This window comes from Apodemus sylvaticus, chromosome 11 (assembly GCF_947179515.1).
Source record: "Apodemus sylvaticus chromosome 11, mApoSyl1.1, whole genome shotgun sequence".
Lineage (NCBI taxonomy): Eukaryota > Metazoa > Chordata > Mammalia > Rodentia > Muridae > Apodemus > Apodemus sylvaticus.
The window spans coordinates 47,532,300-47,551,983 of record NC_067482.1 but is presented as its reverse complement, the minus strand read 5'-3'; the positions used below and the strand labels follow the sequence as shown (position 1 = coordinate 47,551,983).

At 38.8% G+C, this 19,684-nt stretch overlaps 1 protein-coding gene across 1 annotated transcript in view; it reads left to right on the top strand.

Moving 5' to 3' along the window:
* Nucleotides 1-1,308: 1,308 nt before the first annotated feature.
* The window catches only part of Dthd1 (death domain containing 1), an 82,671-nt gene continuing 64,295 nt past the window's right edge, over nt 1,309-19,684 (top strand). The window contains exons 1-4 of the mRNA XM_052198660.1: nt 1,309-1,579; nt 3,219-3,831; nt 7,854-8,184; nt 11,316-11,495. Coding sequence (XP_052054620.1) covers nt 1,309-1,579; nt 3,219-3,831; nt 7,854-8,184; nt 11,316-11,495 — 1,395 coding nt within the window. The remainder of the gene's footprint in view (nt 1,580-3,218; nt 3,832-7,853; nt 8,185-11,315; nt 11,496-19,684) is intronic.

Below are 19,684 nucleotides of genomic sequence, written 5' to 3'. Positions count from 1 at the left end.
CCCAATGGATTATATGTCTTGAGTGAAGCCCTAAGAATCTTCATGCTCAAGATGAGATAATGCTGGTTGTGGGAAGAGAGCATGCTAGCCTCCCTTTGGAAAGATTTTATTTCCATCCAAGTGCTCTAGGGAACATGAGTTGTTTTTGAATTTATTGCTCCTTCTCCCTTTGCTTTGTGGTTTCTCTTCTTAGAAGAGGGGGAGTTGGAGGAGAGGAAACAGGCTATTCTGCAGTGCATCTCAGGACCTACTGCGCCAAGCTCTGTTTTGCAATGATCTCACATATATTGTACCCACAGTGCAAGCAACACAGTAAGAACATGCTGCATCTGAATTTTAATTATAATGGTAGTAAATACTCCTCATGAGCCCAGAAGAAGCCACTCTTCAGGTTTGGTCTCTCTTTTGTAGAGAAGCCCTCAACACAATTAGAGAGGAATTATCAAAGAGCAGAGCTGAGACCAAGTTCCTATCGCAATCTCAATGTACACTTACATATAAGAAAGTAGTAATTATTCTTACTAAATTATGCTATTAGGCTATGCTCCAGCAGAGGATTTCCCCCTCTTTTAACTCTTGCTCTGGTTGGCTGTGACTGAGTTTCACTTTCCAGCTCTGACTGGTCTTGTACTTGAAGCAGTTACCTGCTTCTAACTCCCAAATGCTGTATGGCATAAGAGGAATAGCCGCCATTCCTGGACCTCTTTCCACTATTTTATCTTTAAATCTTTACTTTTTATTTTACTTGTACATAAGTTAAAGTAAGATGCCCTATGTAGCTATATCCAGTTCTAACAAATTCTCATTTTTATAGCCAATCTTATTTATTTAAACCTTATTTCTATACCCACAGATTATTTTTCAAAACCTGTACTTTCTCATTAATAATTTGTAAAGATGTACATAGGAATTTTGTTGGCAGTATTCTAATAAAGGGGAAAAAACAGTTTATTTTCCTTAATGAAATGGGATCCATATATTGTTACTTCAAAATTTGAAAGGCAAGTGGAGTTTTCATAGCATATTGAATTTGTAAAGCTTACATGAACATGTGATTACGCAAGCTAACAATGTCCCTGTGATTAATCTCTTCTGTAAACAGTAGCACCCAGAGTTCAGGAACGCCCCTCTTCTGGTCACCTAGTAACTTTTCACTAGTTAACAACAAGCTGAATAAACTCTGAGACTGCAAGAGAATGCTTGGCTAGCTGATTTGGATTATACTAGAGACTTTGGAAAAATAACCATTGCAAAGTTTGAAGGGGTTAAACCTTTAATTAAGAAATACATTATTTTGGGGGCTTAGAAATGGATACAGAAGACATGGGGTCAGGTAAATTAGGTCAAATATTGAAGCAGATTTGGACACAAAACCAAATGTTAAAGAAGGCACTTCTAGGTGATGATCTCTGTGAGGGGGCTGGTGGAACCACTTGGACAGCCACAGTGATCTTTTTGGGTCAAAGACTCAATGAAGCCCTTTATCAACTTTTGGAACACACTGCAGGATCCCTTCAGTCTACCTGCCAACAGCTTTATGTACTACTTGACAAGGATAATCAATATATCTGGAGACAAGGCAAGTAGACTCTTTTGTTTGCTTGGGTTTACGCTTTGTTTTAAAATACTCGCAGCATACAAGAGGGACTATGTATGGAAATACAGCGAATGTAGAATCTCTGCTTACAAGAAAGTAACATTACTACAGGGAAAGTAAGGGAAGACAATATTTTATAGGATTTAGAGGTTCCTCCTATTGGGGCACAGATGAAGTGCTTTAAGGCTTCTTTAGTAGCCAGGATCACATTTTAAGGAAGGGAATTTAGAACTCTGCTAGGAAATAAGTCCTACTTAAACTGACATCTAAACAATGAATTGAAGCCAAGCAACAGGAAATTCAGGTGCTTGGCTTGTTATTTGCAAGACTGAAGCCATAGGAAAGTACAAGACTAGTTAAAGCACAGCAAGTCGTTTTTCTGTATTGGAATAGTGTGTTCTAACTCTAGAGTCATTTGAGCCTAGTCCTATTAATTACAAAAACACTGGAAAGACTGGATGAGCTAGCAGAAGAAACAGGATCCCTAATATACTAAAGGCACAATGTAAATTCTTTGGAATGTGACCAGGTGGAGGTGTGTGTATGCTAAAAATGTACAAGTTTTGAGAATATTATATCTTCAGAATATTGTCTTAATAGCAATGCTTTCAGAATCTAGGTGCCTCCTAAACATACAGTGTCAAGGTGAGTGTCAGGAATCCAGGAGAACATCAGAGAAATGTTTCCCAAAGCTGTGTGATCCCAGAATCATCAGCAGGAGTTCAGGACCAGTGAGTCTAAGGAAGGGATTGAAAAACCACTATAGACAACAAGCCAAGGCAAGTACTCAGCTACCAGAAAGGAACAGTTCAAAATAAACATGAGATTTCAGACAAAAGACAAAGAATAATTTGAACTACAGTGCAAAGGCAAGCCTAGACTAGTGAGGAATTTATCTAGTGACACTGAGACGTGTGGATTCTGGATACAGATTCCTATTCAATGCTGAAGGAGCATAGAAAGCTTCAGCCTGGAGGAAGCCTGGGAAGAAAGATGCACAGATGGGAGCCTGGGATGAAATGAGGATGGAGTGATAAATAGGCTGACTCAGATATTGATGCTTATAGCCTGACAGTAGAGAAGTCTGTCTTAGTTTGTCATTGATTGGCCATTGCAGGATCTAGTCAGAATGATATGGTTAAAATTACTCTTTAAGAGAGAAATTTGACACATTTTAATGATCGCATTCTCAGCATGGGGAGGATCAAATTTCCCACCAAAATTCAGTACGTGTGTCATAAATAATACAGTTGAAGCTGTTCTGATATTTACCTATCCAGAGGTATTCAGGTCATTTTGTCTGATATTTAAAATGGGTAATTGATATAGTATGGTATCACTCAAGGCAAAATAAAAACTGTCAAATATAGCAAATTCTTGAGGACTTGTTGATTCCATTCTTATTTGGGAGAAGGTATCATCACATTCGTCAAGAAAGTTTAAAGCATGATTGTGGGCAAAAGGCATCAGTTTCACTTCCTGGCTACTATGTTAAAAGTAGAGTTTTCTTTCATCCTAGTTATATAAGTGTTAAATGGACAAATTGCACAATTATAGCCTTCATCTTCATAGAAGCATGATTTGACTTAGTTTTTAATTCTTTGTGTGTATATATGTGCAGAAATTATTGCTTTCATAAACTGCCTCATGAAAATGAATGAACATTTGGGGAACACTGCTATGCTTCTAAAGAAAGAAGAAAAGGAGATGTGTAATTTATGCAGCATGCATGAGGACCTTACTTCACAGCAGACAATATCAGCCATTCAGGATACCAAAGCAACAGACATTGCTCCAAGAAGGGAACTAAATGTCATGGAAACAGTTACTGTTGCTTCTACAAATGCAGGGGAGAGCCATTCGACCAACCAGGTCCAGTTAACAAAAAATAAAACACAGATAAATTCTGACTTAGGGGAAAAAGAAAACAATGGCCCATTGAGTGGAAATGTAATAGGGCAAGAAGAGTCACAGAGCACAGTGTTCCCAGATAATGCAGAAAATGAAGATGAAAAACAAACAGAACACGTGACTGCTGAGAACATAAATGGCAACAAGAAAGACATTCATGATGCAATCCAGACAGCAGCAAGGGACATTCAAGAGACCTCAGAAAGCCAAAGAGAAAAGCTCACCACATCCCCAACAGCATGGGATGTCTCCAGTAAGGACGTGACTAATCTTCAGAATGAGTCAGAGAGTCCAAAACAAAAGAATAACATAATGGAAAAGGAGTAAGTAAAGGCGCCGTGAGAGGTGCTTCTATATGCCAACTGATCCGTGCATTTTCTGTAGTCACTAAATGTCTTAATCCTGCTCTTAGGACAAACCACCATAAACTGGTTTGCTTTGGATGAAAGAAGTTGATTTCTCACAGTTCTGGAAGCAGAGATGAGCAAGGCACAGGAAAGTCAGTGACTACTGAGCTTTTGAGAATATAGAGATGACATTCCTTTTCCTGCATTCTCAAATGGTATAAGGATCAAACCAGCTTCAAAAGTACTGTAAAATCAGTGACTCAGGTTAAGATGTCCCCAACAGAAATGTTTGTGGTTGGTACTGCAAATATTAGTCTGTTCTTCATAATTTTAGGAAACATGCATATTAAGTAGTGCATTAAAAGAGAAACAATTAGTTACGAAAGTGTTTACAAAAATTGTTTAGAACATAAACACTTAAATATATTAAAATTAAAGTTTTGGTGAAAAAGTAATTAAGAAATTGTTAACCTGATTATATAAGTAATAAATATATATGTAATACATACATATATACATATATATGTATAAATATAATTTTCATCAGTCTTTAAACTTTGACTTCATAACTCCAGGAGACATATCGGTAGGCTTTGTCGGGTTTTTAAAGATAAATGTGCTTGCTCACACCTATTTAACTCATAAAATTGTCAGGAATTTTTTTGTTTTGATTTTGTTTGTTTGGTTTTGTTTATTTGTGTTTTTCAGATTCTCTAAAACTCCATGAAATATAAAAGGGAGAAAAATTGATATTGTATGAGCTATCTTCCCTCTACAAGGTAGCAATAATTCCTGATTGGTCTAGGTTGATATATCAAACCATATTTCCAGATAAATACATCATTTTTTTCAGCAATGTGATACAGTAGGAAAATATTTAGGGAACAGGACAAAATTCATTTTTATTTGCTGTCTTAATATTAACTTATTGGCAGTGGGCCAACTCTTCCTGTTTTTCCTTTGCTTTCCTTTTATTTGTGTGTTTGTTTTGGGTATCAGACTCTCACTTATAAGAAATCTATCTTATTCTTTGAACCATTTAGTGGCAAATGAGACAATAATGAAGGGCCTGGTGTTGGGCTCTTCTGCCAGTGATAACAAGGACTTCCGCTCTCCTAGCTCTCTTCACTGCTGTTCCTCACCTGTGTCCATCTCTGCCTAGCAGGTTGATGATCTACTGGGGACACACATAGCTCAGTTCCTGGGAAAACATCAACAAGTGTTTGTTCTTTATCAAGTACCTTTCCAAGTACTTTTACTTACATTGATCATGGGACTTCATAAAAATGAAAAAGAAAAGTAATATACTCACAGCAAAGAGAACTTAATGTGTTCTATAGATGAATCTTTCAGTGCTTGGAAGACCTCTATGGTTTGAAAGGATTACTACTCCTGACAAACAACTTGTAGTCAAGATGTGGCTTCCCATTTCATTGGAGAAAAACATTGACACTTCATATCTTCACATTCAGAAATGACTCAAAACACCAACTTGTGAGTCATTTCTGTACCACTCCCTCTCACACCTCCTTTAGGTGTTCCCTGGTTAGCAACTTCCTCTTTGTGGCATTGAACCAGTTGTGCTTGGCTTGCATATTTACTAAGATGACTCTCCATTGCAGTCCCCCAGGCTAGGAAGCCATCAAACCACATAAAAGTGTATGCAATAAACAAAACCTTGCTTAGAAACTGTTGTGGTTCCTCAACCTTAATTTTCCAAGTCTCATCCTTTGGGTTTGCTGTACTAGTATGTACACACAAAAAAAAAAAAAAAAAAAAAAAAAAAAAACTAAACTAGTGTGCTCTACTTAATAACGAGACAAGTCATATTTGATTAGTACTATGGAGAATAGATCTGTTTACAAACCTCCTGTCTACTTTATTTTCCATTTGGGAACCACACCTTGTAGTACTGGGTGTATCGAGATGTTTTCCAGCAAACAGAAGAGAGTATTCCTGAAGTTATATGAATCTAGTTCACTGAATCACTTGTTGAATAATTTTTAGCTTTTCCTGAAATATCATTATCTCTATACACCAAAAGTTAAACAGGTCAGCATGCTGGATAACTTTTTTAAGTTCAGGGTTGTATACATAAATAAATGACCTTAATGAGTTAAGCATTTTGCTACATTTCTTTATGAATTTATACTTAAAATTTTATTCAACAATAAATGAAAAGTGCTAAAACTTTATTAACATATGATAAAATAGTGCTATGTTACATATAGATTTCCCTCATTGATAGTCAACATTGCCTCTGTTAAAATTATTTTTCTGTTGTGAAATGAATAGTATTGGGGGGGAATTGCAAGTAATTGGCTTTAACATAGGCATCAAATCATTACTGAACATACAGTTGATTTGGATCCATTACTATTAAAGAGATTTAACTATTTTATCTCATTCAAAATTCTCATGATCATAGATTAAATATCAGTTTCAAGTTATAATAGATGGAATAAGCATTATTTAGAGAAGATTTGAGAAAGGCATGACAGTATTTGAGAACTTTTGCTTCCACACTAAAGATGCATGGAATCAAGTATTAGTACTAAAACTGAACATCTATGAGGTTTGTGGGAAGGTAAAATCTTAGTAAAATAGTAAAGATACTAATACTTGACACGAAAGCTATTAAAATTTAGCAAAACTATATAGCTTAAAACCTAACCCACATTAGGTTAGGTTTTAGCATTAGACTATTGAGTAGTCTGAGTGGTTATGATATTTATAAACAAACAGTTAGGACATGCCTACTTTCAAATTTGTATTCAAATTTATAAGGTTCTAAAAAAATCTTTGCAAAGATTGTGTTGAAGAGAAATAAAATAGTTAAATGAGAATTTCAGATGATGGTCTCAGGATTAGAAATAATCTAATCCTGTTTAATAGGTTAATGCATGCACACACAACCTTCAGTAAACATCACTGCTTGATCTAGTGTACAATTTCCGTACCATATATTCATCATGTCCCTTTGACGGACTAGGACTCATACAGCTCGCTGGCAGGCAGGCAGACAGGCAGGCAAATACAAGGCTTTAGGTAGAGTAATCTACTTTATACTTGAGCATTTAAGAAAAGCAACTTCCTCATTCTTCTTTCTCTCCAGGTCAAGGGCATGGTGACCTTTATCTCTCTAGAAGGAAGGGTTCAGAATTTTCAAGTTTTTCAAGACAGGTGGAAGGTGGAAATTGATCTCCTATGAAAGGGATGACTTAGCTTTTCTTCTTTGTAGGATTATTCAGTGTCCTGCAATAACCCAAACAAGACATTTCTGAGGGAGAAAAGGAATCCTCTCTAGCCCTAATCATATAAAGACTGATTATCCTCTGCTCTTGAGATTCTATCTCTTCATTCTCTCCTTCTCTCTCCTCCCACCCCCTATATTTTTTGGGAAAGGAGCACATGCAAATGCATGTGCCATTTTGCTTTCAATAAAGATTCCTTGACCCTTTCTTTTCCCCAACTTTTCATCTTTAAATCATCACAAAAAAGAACCCATTCTGGCAACACTAAAGGACCTACCTCACCATTAAACACATCACTCTCCTCACAGTTAAACAAACTATTTTGTTTATTAAAAAACACGATTAATCACTAAATTTTATTATAGGCCGAATTGTGTGGAATAAGTTAATCACTTTTATAATAAAGTCAGTCAACAACACTTATAACTTATATACTTAACTAACATAACTAACGCCGTATAGGTGACCTCACAATATGAAGGCATAGTTGTTTATAATTGTGGTAGAACTGAACATTTAACTCATAGCTTTCCTGGGACGCAAATATAATTTTCACCTATAATGCCGGAAACTGTGGCACATAGAGATAGAGCATCTTTTTGATTACAGAGTTAATTAATGGGAGAAGTAAAGTTCATATCAAAGCGATGTCCCTCGCACCTTGCATCCTTCTGGGTTTGTCAGGACAGTACGCGGATACAATAGTTGGAAAATGAGGTTGAGATTTACTTTTTTTTCCTGTAGGTATCTTGCTGTGCTGAGTGATGGGACTGACCCCCGAGTCTCTTGTTACATTACAGCGCCATCGCACATCCTCCAGTGGTTTGACTGCCACATAACTAATGAGATGAGCTCCTTTATAGTGAATGATAACGAAGAGCTGGTCAGCGATGTCATCACTGTTGAATGCTCAGATAAGGACGGGAAAATCCCATTCCCGATATGCATCGCTATTCCATTCAAGGCACGCTACAAGGGAAGTTACAGAGACATCATGGTGAAAATGTCTGACACACAATTTCAGTCAAGTTACCTAATCCCAAATTTACTGGAAAGAATGAGGGGAAGTTATAAGGTTAGTAAAACCTGGGCTATAACTGTATTTGGTGTTTATCTTTTCTTCTTATATTTTAGAATATGGTATTATAGTGTAATAATACTTGTTCTGTTGTACAAGTGTGGACCTACTTGTGTTAGCATTTTGTGGGAGAATGGACACAACTTGAAAACTTTGTATTTGCATGCTTTGATAAATTTCTCAATTGAATTTAGTTTAAACATTATAATTTCACATTGCACCTAAATATCATTGCCTATACTGCATTAATTATGTTAGCTAAATGCTTTAGCTATAATGTCATGATTTGTTAAAAAAAATACCATCTATAAAATCAAATAGTAGAAATTATCTACCAAACTTAGTATTAGAGAACTTGGGCCTGGGCCTCAGCAAATTTTATTTATTTATTTATGTATTTATTTATTTATTTATTTATTTGTTTGTTTCTTTGTTATTATTTATTTATTTTGATTGGAAAAAAACAACATAATAGCTCAATTAACCACATGGTTTAGACCAACTTCAAAATAACATGTCTAATATGTCAGACTGCTGCCTACTCTGAAGCATTAGAATCTTCAGAGGCTATAGTTTTAGTTTTTATTATTTGTAGGGTGGGACAAATAATACAAGTTAAAAACAATATGTATTCACATGCTTTGATAAATTTATCAATTTAATTTAGTCTAAACATTGCACATACACAGTATGCCGAAGTATTGCTACCTATACAACATTAATTATGTTAGCTAAGTATATAAGCTATAATTGTTTTTGACTAACTTTATTATCAAAGTGATTGATTTATTCATGACCTTTATTCAGCCTATAATAAAATACAGTGATTAATCATATTTTTAAAAGAAATAAACTAAACAGTTTACTTAACTGCGAGGAGAGTGGTGCCTTTCTGATGAGGTCCTTTAGGGTTGCCAGAATAGATTCTTTTTCCCGATAACTTAAATATAGAGTCAGGAAAATCAAAGTTTTGGCTACTCTTTGCTGAAAACAAAATCACACATGCATGAAGATGTCCATGTGCATGTGCCCCTCACCCCAAAGAAAGAGGAACAGGGGAGAGACAGGGAGGGAATAAAGAGACAGAATCTCTCAATGTAGAGTGTAATCAGGATTGTACATTTGGTAGTTAGGGTGTGGGCAGTGACGGTAAAAAACTCTGGCTCCCATATTTGTCTAGAGTGAGAAATTAGATGTATCAAAGCACCTCTTTGTGATTCAAATTTTTGATTTGAAAATAATATAATAATGTCTGCCTGATAAGATTGCAAGGATTAAATAGACTACTTAAGATGATGGGGGGAAAGGACTTAATATAAGCAAGTCGTTGTTAAGTTATCACTATTTGAAATAGACTTTATTGTAATAATATTAAGGGTATCTATGACACAAAATCAAATGTTGCTGAGAAAGAACCTAGAATTACAAAATTTAGTATTATAAAGTTAATGAGGACTTGAGTTAAGGGTTGTCTGTAGGCCACTTCACTTATTTCTAACCAATTAAAATGTTTGTCTTTTTATATGCAAAGATTTCTTGCTTGATGAGGACAGAGAAGAATACATACTAATCTTTTTTTGATAACACATTCTGTTCTTTTAGCTTGTTTACAAATCAAACTGAGGTTATATAGTTGAATAATAAAGCTAAGTGTTTTCTTATAACCCATTTTCATTAATATGTGTTAGATTTAGACTAGTTCCTGTGATTATGAATGTCTGATCAGCATTGCTCTTGAGTAAGCTTCTTAATTTTGGCAAGTCTGTGTGTCCTTTATAACAAGTGCTTTAGAAACTGCTCACAGTACAAGTGCCTTTCCCAGATGGGCTTGAAAAATGTTTTGTGACTGAATTAATTGAGACACAAGTAAAATTAAGAGGACCATTATCTATTTAAAAACTGTATTTTTCTTTACATTGTAGGCTAAGGACAATTATCACTAGTTTTAGCTCAAGAACATTTGAATTCTGGCTACCTTCCAACATCTTATGTGGGTCCTATGACATTTAAACATTCTAGTCCTCAAAAGTCTTTTTATTTCCCAGCAGTATCTGCCAACTGTGGTCTCAGTGCCCAGCAACCACCACTTGTTCCCAGGAGACCTTTTCTTCTCACTACTTTCCCTCTGGCCACTGAAGAAGGATGACTGTGCTCAGAATTTTCCCCACTGTGATATTGTGAAATGTTTCCCTTAGTCAGTTTTCAAATGATAGATTATTTTCCACTGTGAATAACCCTGTAATGTTTGCATGTGCATGTATTATTCTCCACTCGTGCTGGGTGGAGCCTAGCTGGCATTTGGAAAAGCATGGATAGAACAAATTGCTTCTTAGATTGCCTCCTCATTGAGAGTGTTAGTGATTATACATCTTGCTTTCATTTATAGACTCAGTTCCATTTAGCAAGATTAAAAATTTCAATATTTGATTATTTATATAAATAATTATAATATTAATAATAATTATTATAAATAATTATATATATTAAATTTGATTATTTATTTGAATATAAATATGTAGGAAAGAAACAGTACATTACTCTGCAGTTTTCTGTTTCTACTGCAAAAATGAAATAGACAGTAATTTTTATTATGGCATCTGAAGATGTGAGTTGTTAGAAAGAAGAATTTTTCTGACAGTACATATGTACAATGTTAGAACAAAATGTTCAACTAGCAAAATTCTATTCCTTGAAATGCTGTAAAATAGCACAGAAGCTTCTAGATAAGATCAACATATAAAATTCATTCTAGCAAAAAAAAAAAAATTCTAACCAAACATGGCTAGGAGTCCAGCCAGAAGCAATGAAAATTGTGAAGATAGTATGACTATCTATTACACGTCTGAGGATTTGATTTAAGTAACAAAATGAATTTACTTCTCATTTATTTGTTGGGAAGTCCAAGCTTGAGAACTTAACTATCAACTTATCCTTTGCTTCAACAAAGGGCCATCTATGCTCCTTGGTTGTGATCCCTCTACACCAAAGGTGATTATGCACAGCAGGTACTTTTTGTCATTGATTTTGTTTTGTTTGTTTTTTGACAGTCATCAGAGTATGCATGTGATATCCACTTCTCCAAACAATGCTATTGCTTGCTTCAGTAAAGTGTCTTTTACTCCATACAGGGGACTTGCGCTGCAGTCAATGTTTACAAGTTGGGAATGTTTTCTGTCGTGTCCTGTTTAAAGAAACAGTCTTTCACAGTGACAAAGAAGGGGCTCTCTTTGAAATCCAGCATGGATGCCCGGATATCCTTCAGTTATCCTGCAGGAGTTTTCAGCTCACCAGTGCTTGTACAACTAAAGGTAAAAATTCAAAAGGGAAAGCGAGTCAATCTTGTGTCTGTTGGGTCAAACATGGCCTAAAGATTCAGAGGACGCAGGCCTTCCTGCATGCTAATCCTCTCTTGGATTTGGCTTCCCCTTTTGCGAGTTGAGTGATGCAGCTATCATTGTAAGCACATTCTGAAATAAATATCTGCTTTTTATTTATAATGCTTTCCTAAATAGTCTTTTGCATTACATGTTTATTTTATCGGCAAACATGCTGATATCTACAAGACAATGGCGGACAAATTTGGAGTCATTTATATACATCCAGATCTTTATACAAATTGTTGGAAAGATAAGAAGCTACTGGTCCTTTCAAATGTGATTGCCATGACATTGGGATTCTATTTACTAAGGAAAATTAGCCTTCTTGGAACAGATATTTAGTGTAGACAAACACCATTTTCATAATGTACATCTCAGATTTATTTTCTCCAATAATATCCCTTGTCATCCAGGCTTATCTTTCCCATTCTCTCTTTTCTATTTCTTTTTTTTTCATGAAATACATTTTTTAATTCACTTTAAAACCCAATATTTGCCCTTCTAACCCTCCCAGCACCCTCTCATGCAATTTCTCCCCACTCCATTGCACCTTCATCTTCTCTTTTGCCCCCTGTAGGTGTCAAACAACAACCTCCACACTCCCTCCCCTCCACCCCCACCCCATCCCACTGTACCCCAGCTTACTGCACCTCCACACATCAAGTTGCAGCAGAACTGGGCACATCCTTTCCCACTGAAGCCAGACAAGGGAGTCCATTTAGAGGCAAGGGATCCACAGGCAGGTAACAGGGTGAAGAATGTGGACCCTCTGTTCCGGTTGTTGGGGAATCTGCAGGAAGACAAACCTGCTCATCTGTTACATATTTGTAGGAGGCCTAGGTCCAGCCTGAGCTTGCTCTTTGTTCGGTGATTCAGTCTCTGGGAGCCCCCAAGGGTCCAGGTTATTTGACTATATTGGTCTTCCTGTGGGGTTCCTGTACTCTTCAGATCCCTCAGTCCTTCTCTGAACTCTTCCTTAAGACTCCCAGAGCTCCACCACTTTGGGTGTGAGTCTCCACATCTGTTTCCATTGACTCCTCTCAAAAGACAGTCATGCTGATCCTTTTAAGAAGGTTCATCCTGATCGGCGGCGGCGGCGGCGGCGGCGGCAGCAGCAGCAGCAGTGGCTGCTCCAGCTGAAGGGCCATCAGCAGTGGAACCAAGGCGTCACAGGGACCAGTTAGGCCCTGCGCCCACGACCACTGACCTTCGCTGACCAGCCGGACAGCAAGCAGCTGCAGTTGTGCGGCGCCTTTCCTGCACGGAGGCCACTTCAGAACTCGGCCTCCCACCAGTCAGGAGAGGAGGATCCATCTTGGTTCCGTACTCCAGGAATCGGACAGACTGAGGTACACAAACATAATCCGAGGCCAACACCGCGGTGGTCTGAGCCCGACGGGCGTTGGCCTGCACCCAGGCCCTGGGCGGGTCGGGGGGCCATCGGGGTGCCAACCCAACCAGGAGGTTTTTTGCCCAGGCCTGCGAGCGCGCCGCCGCCATTTTGCCTGCAGGACGACAGAGAGCTCAGGCGGGCAGACCTGTAACAGGCATAGCCTAAGGCTAACAAAGCGGGGGTCCAGGCCCCAAAAGGCACAGGACTGACCCCAAGAACTGGGCGGCTTGGTGGGCCATCTGTGAGTCAACCCGCCCAGGTGATTGTTAGCAAAGCAGACTCTCCCGGCGCTTTCAGGGAGCGCGGGCGCACACGCCCGCCATCCTAGTCACCTGGCAAACCCAATTAACAGTCAAAGCCGTAGGGGAGCTTTGCTCGGACCTTGGCCTCCCAGGCTTTTGCCTGGACTCAGGGACTGGGCGGCCAGGCTAACCTTGTGTGCGATAGCCCGGTTGGCAGATCGGCTGCCCAGCGGAGTGAGCTGAACTCAGGGGAGGTCACAGTAGCATACACCGTCGGCACTCCCTGGGCTCCATCTGCTCCACAGACACAATCTGGGGCAAGGCCTCAGACAGAAGCCCTTAGCTCTACTCTCTCCGCTTCCGGATCCAGATCAGTCTGGGCGGCAGCATTACATCTCCAAGTCCTGCAAGTGGCTAGCTGGGCTTCCGGGCGGCCAGCTGGGAGAAGTCAGTGTGCTCCAGTGAATCCAGCGGGCCCCAGCGGGAGCCTTCGGGTGCCTGCTTTGGGATCTGAACAGCCTGGGCAGCAGCACACTGTCTACAAGCAGTGCAGGAGGTAAGCTGTGCACCAGAGGCCAACTGGGAAGGGGCAGCTTGCACTGGTGAGTCCAGCACTGACAAGATAAACTAACACCAGTGAGATCTAGATGGCAAAAGGCAAACGCAGGAACGTCACTAACAGAAATCAAGGCAATATGGCAACATCTGAACCCAATTCTCCTCTACCAACATGTCCTGGATACCCCATCACACCAGTAAAACAAGATTTGGATTTAAAATCACTGGTCATGATGCTGGTACAGGAACACATGAAGGTCATACATAAAGAAATTCAGGAGACAATGGATCAAAAGGTAGAAGCCCTTGCAAGGGAAACACAAAAATCATTGAAAGAAATCCAGGAGAATACAAAAGCCAACAAGGAGGAAATGCAAAAAACACTTAAAGAAATACAGGAGAACTTTGCTCAACAGGCTGAGGTCATGAAAGACGAAACACAAAAATCTCTTAAAGAAATACAGGAGAACTTTGGTCAACAGGCTGAGCTCATGAAAGAGAAAACACAAAAATCTCTTAAAGAATTACAGGAAAACACAAACATGCAAGTGAAGGAGCTAAGCAAAACCATCCAGGATCTAAAATCAGAAGTAGAAACAACTAAGAAAACTCAAAGGGAGACAACTTTGGAGATAGAAAGCCTTGGGAAGAAATCAGGGGACAGAGATACAAATATCAACAACAGAATACAAGAGATAGAAGAAAGAATCTCAGATGCTGAAGATTCCATAGAAACCATGGACTCAACAGTTAAAGAAAATGCAAAATGCAAAAAGCTTGTAACCCAAAATATCCAGGAAATCCAGGACACAATGAGAAGACCAAACCTAAGGATTATAGGCATAGAGGAGAGTGAAGATTTACAACTTAAAGGGCCAGCAAATATCTTCAATAAAATTATGGAAGACAACTTCCCTAACCTAAAGAGAGAGATGCCCATGAATATACAAGAAGCCTACAGAACTCCAAACAGACTGGACCAGAACAGAAATACTTCCCGTCACATAATAATCAAAACACCAAATGTTCTAAACAAAGAAAGAATACTAAAGGCAGTAAGAGAAAAAGGCCAAGTAACATATAAAGGAAGACCTATCAGAATCACAGCAGACTTTTCACCTGAGACTATGAAGGCTAGAAGGTCCTGGGCAGATCTCATGCAGACTCTAAGAGAACACAAATGCCAACCAAAACTACTATATCCAGCAAAACTCTCAATCACCATAGATGGAGAAACTAAGATATTTCATGACAAAACCAAGTTTACCCAATATCTATCCACAAACCCGGCCCTAAAAAGGATAATAGGAGGACAACACCAATACAAGGAGGGAAACTTCACCCTGGAAAAAGCAAGATAGTAACCTTTCATCAAACCCAAAAGAAGTTAAGCATTCAAATTTAAAAAATAACGTCAAAAATGATAGGAAGTAACAATCACTATTCCTTAATATCTCTTAACATCAATGGACTTAATGCCCCAATAAAAAGACACAGACTAACTGAATGGATACGTAAACAGGACCCTACATTTTGCTGCTTACAGGAAACACACCTCAGGGTCAAAGACAAACACTACCTTAGAGTAAAAGGCTGGAAGACAATTTTACAAGCAAATGGTCTCAGGAAACAAGCTGGAGTAGCCATTTTAATATCAGATAAAATTGACTTTCAACCCAAAGTCATCAAAAGAGACCCTGAGGGACACTTCTTGCTGGTCAAAGGAAAAATACAAAAAGAAGAACTGACAATCCTGAACATCTATGCCCCAAATGTAAGGGCACCCTCTTTTGTAAAAGAAACTTTATTAAAACTAAAAGCACACATTGCACCTAACACAATAATTGTGGGTGACTTCAACACTGCACTTTCCTCAATGGACCGATCAGGAAAACAGAAACTAAACAGGGACACAATGAAACTAATTGAAGCTTTGGACCAATTAGATTTAACAGATATATATAGAACATTCTATCCTAAAACAAAAGAATATACCTTTTTCTCAGCACCTCATGGTACCTTCTCCAAAATCGACCATATAATTGGTCACAAGACAGACCTCAACAAATATAAGAAGATCGAACTAATCCCATGCCTCCTATCTGATCACTATGGAGTAAAAGTGGTCTTCAATAGCAACAGAAACAACAGAAAGCCCACATACACGTGGAAACTGAACAATACTCTACTCAATGATACCTTGGTCAAGGAAGAAATAAAGAAAGAAATTAAAGACTTTTTAGAACACAATGAAAATGAAAACACAACATACCCAAATCTATGGGACACAATGAAAGCAGTGCTAAGAGGAAAACTCATAGCCCTGAGTGCCTCCAAAAAGAAAATGGAGAGAGCATACATTACCAGCTTAATGACACACCTGAAAGCCCTGGAACAAAAAGAAGCTATTTCGCCCAGGAGGAGTAGAAGGCAGGAAATCATCAAACTCAGGGCCGAAATCAATCAAGTAGAAACAAAGAGAACCATACAAAAAATCAACAATACCAGGAGCTGGTTCTTTGAGAAAATCAACAAGATAGATAAACCCTTAGCCAGAATGACCAAAGGGCACAGAGAAAGTATCCAAATTAACAAACTTAGAAATGAAAAGGGAGATATAACAACGGAAACTGAGGAAATCCAAAAAATCATCAGATCCTACTACAAGAGCCTATACTCAACACAACTGGAGAATCTGGAGGAAATGGACAATTTCCTTGACAGATACCAAATACCAAAATTAAATCAGGACCAACTAGACCATCTAAACAGTCCCATAATGCCTAAAGAAATAGAAGGAGTCATAGAAAGTCTTCCAACCAAAAAAAGCACAGGACCAGATGGCTTCAGTGCAGAATTCTACCAGACCTTCAAAGAAGAGTTAACACCAATACTCTTCAAACTATTCCACAAAATAGAAACAGAAGGAACACTACCCAATTCCTTCTACGAAGCCACAATTACGCTGATACCAAAGCCACACAAAGATCCAACAAAGAAAGAGAACTTCAGACCAATTTCCCTTATGAACATCGATGCAAAAATACTCAATAAAATTCTTGCCAACCGAATCCAAGAACACATCAAAACGATCATCCACCATGATCAAGTAGGCTTTATCCCAGGAATGCAGGGTTGGTTCAATATACGGAAATCCATCAATACAATCCACTACATAAACAAACTCAAAGAACAAAACCACATGGTCATTTCATTGGATGCTGAAAAAGCATTTGACAAAATTCAGCATCCCTTCATGCTTAAAGTCTTGGAGAGAACAGGAATTCAAGGCCCATACCTAAACATAGTAAAAGCAATATACAGCAAACCGGTAGCCAGCATCAAACTAAATGGAGAGAAACTTGAAGCAATCCCACTGAAATCAGGGACCAGACAAGGCTGCCCCCTTTCTCCTTATCTTTTCAATATTGTACTTGAGGTACTAGCTCGGGCAATTCGACAACATAAGGAGGTCAAAGGGATACAAATTGGAAAGGAAGAAGTCAAACTATCATTATTTGCAGACGACATGATCGTCTACCTAAGTGACCCAAAGAACTCCACTAGAGAGCTCCTACAGCTGATAAACAACTTCAGCAAAGTGGCAGGTTATAAAGTCAACTCAAGCAAATCAGTGGCCTTCCTATACTCAAAGGATAAGCAGGCTGAGAAAGAAATTAGGGAAATGACCCCCTTCACAATAGCCACAAACAGTATAAAGTATCTTGGGGTGACTCTTACCAAACATGTGAAAGATCTGTATGACAAGAACTTCAAGACTCTGAAGAAGGAAATGGAAGAAGACCTCAAAAAATGGGAAAACCTCCCATGCTCATGGATCGGCAGAATCAATATAGTTAAAATGGCCATTTTGCCTAAAGCACTATACAGATTCAATGCAATACCCATCAAAATCCCAACTCAATTCTTCACAGAGCTAGAAAGAGCAATTATCAAATTCATCTGGAACAACAAAAAACCCAGGATAGCTAAAACTATTCTCAGCAACAAAAGGAAATCTGGGGGAATCAGTATCCCTGACCTCAAGCAATACTACAGAGCAATAGTGTTAAAAACTGCATGGTATTGGTACAGTGACAGACAGGAGGATCAATGGAACAGGATTGAAGATCCAGAAATGAACCCACACACCTATGGCCACTTGATCCTCGACAAAGAGGCTGAAAACATCCAATGGAAAAAAGATAGCCTTTTCAACAAATGGTGCTGGTTCAACTGGAGGTCAGCATGCAGAAGAATGCGAATTGATCCATCCTTGTCTCCTTGTACTAAGCTCAAATCCAAATGGATCAAGGACCTCCACATAAAGCCAGACACTCTGAAGCTAATAGAAAAAAAACTGGGGAAGACCCTTGAGGACATCGGTACAGGGAGAAAGTTTCTGAACAGAACACCAATAGCGTATGCTCTAAGAGCAAGAATTGACAAATGGGACCTCATAAAATTACAAAGTTTCTGTAAGGCAAAGGACACCATCAAGAGGACAAATCGGCAACCAACACATTGGGAAAATATCTTCACCAATCCTACATCAGCTAGAGGGCTAATATCCAATATATATAAAGAACACAAGAAGTTAGACTCCAGAAAACCAAACAACCCTATTAAAAAATGGGGTACAGAGTTAAACAAAGAATTCTCACCTGAAGATCTTCGGATGGCGGAGAAGCATCTTAAAAAATGCTCAACTTCATTAGTCATTAGGGAAATGCAAATCAAAACAACCCTAAGATTTCATCTTACACCAGTCAGAATGGCTAAGATTAAAAATTCAGGAGACAGCAGGTGTTGGAGAGGGTGTGGAGAAAGAGGAACACTCCTCCACTGCTGGTGGGGTTGCAAATTGGTACAACCACTCTGGAAATCAGTCTGGCGGTTCCTCCGAAAACTGGGCACCTTACTTCCAGAAGATCCTGCTATACCACTCCTGGGCATATACCCAGAAGACTCCCCACCATGTAATAAGGATACATGTTCTACTATGTTCATAGCAGCCCTATTTGTAATTGCCAGATGCTGGAAAGAACCCAGGTATCCCTCAACAGAAGAGTGGATGCAAAAAATGTGGTATATCTACACAATGGAGTACTATTCAGCCATTAGAAACAATGAATTCATGAAATTCTTAGGCAAATGGATGGAGCTAGAGAATATCATACTAAGTGAGGTAACCCAGACTCAAAAGGTGAATCATGGTATGCACTCACTAATAAGTGGATATTAACCTAGAAAACTGGAATACCCAAAACATAATCCACACATCAAATGAGGTACAAGAAGAAAGGAGGAGTGGCCCCTGGTTCTGGAAAGACTCAGTGAAACAGTATTCAGCAAAACCAGAACGGGGAAGTGGGAAGGGGTGGGTGGGAGGACAGGGGAAGAGAAGGGGGCTTGCGGGACTTTCGGGGAGTGGGGGGACTAGAAAAGGGGAAATCATTTGAAATGTAAATAAATTATATCGAATAATAAAAAAAAAAAAAAAAAAAAAGACAGTCATGCTATGTTCTGGTCTGCAGGCATAACAGAGTATCATTAATACCGTCAAGGATTGGTTCTTACCCATGGGATATGTCTTAACTTGGAGAAGTTATTGGCTGGCCATTATCCTCAGCCTCTCCTCTATCTTTGTCCTTGCACATGTCATAAGCAGGACATATTTTGAGTCGACGTTTTGTCGTGGGTTGCTGTCCTTATATTTTCCACTTGGTTACAGGGAGTGGCCACTTAGGATCCATATCCTCTACTACTATGAATCTCAGCTAGAGTTGCCCCCAGAGGAACCCTCTGTTCCCTCTCCTCATCTTAGGTCTCTGGCATGTCCTAGAGATTGCCCTCCCTCCCAGCCGATCTTCTTTTCTCTCCCCTACTTTCCTTACATATGATCTCCTCCCACCCTGCTCTCCATT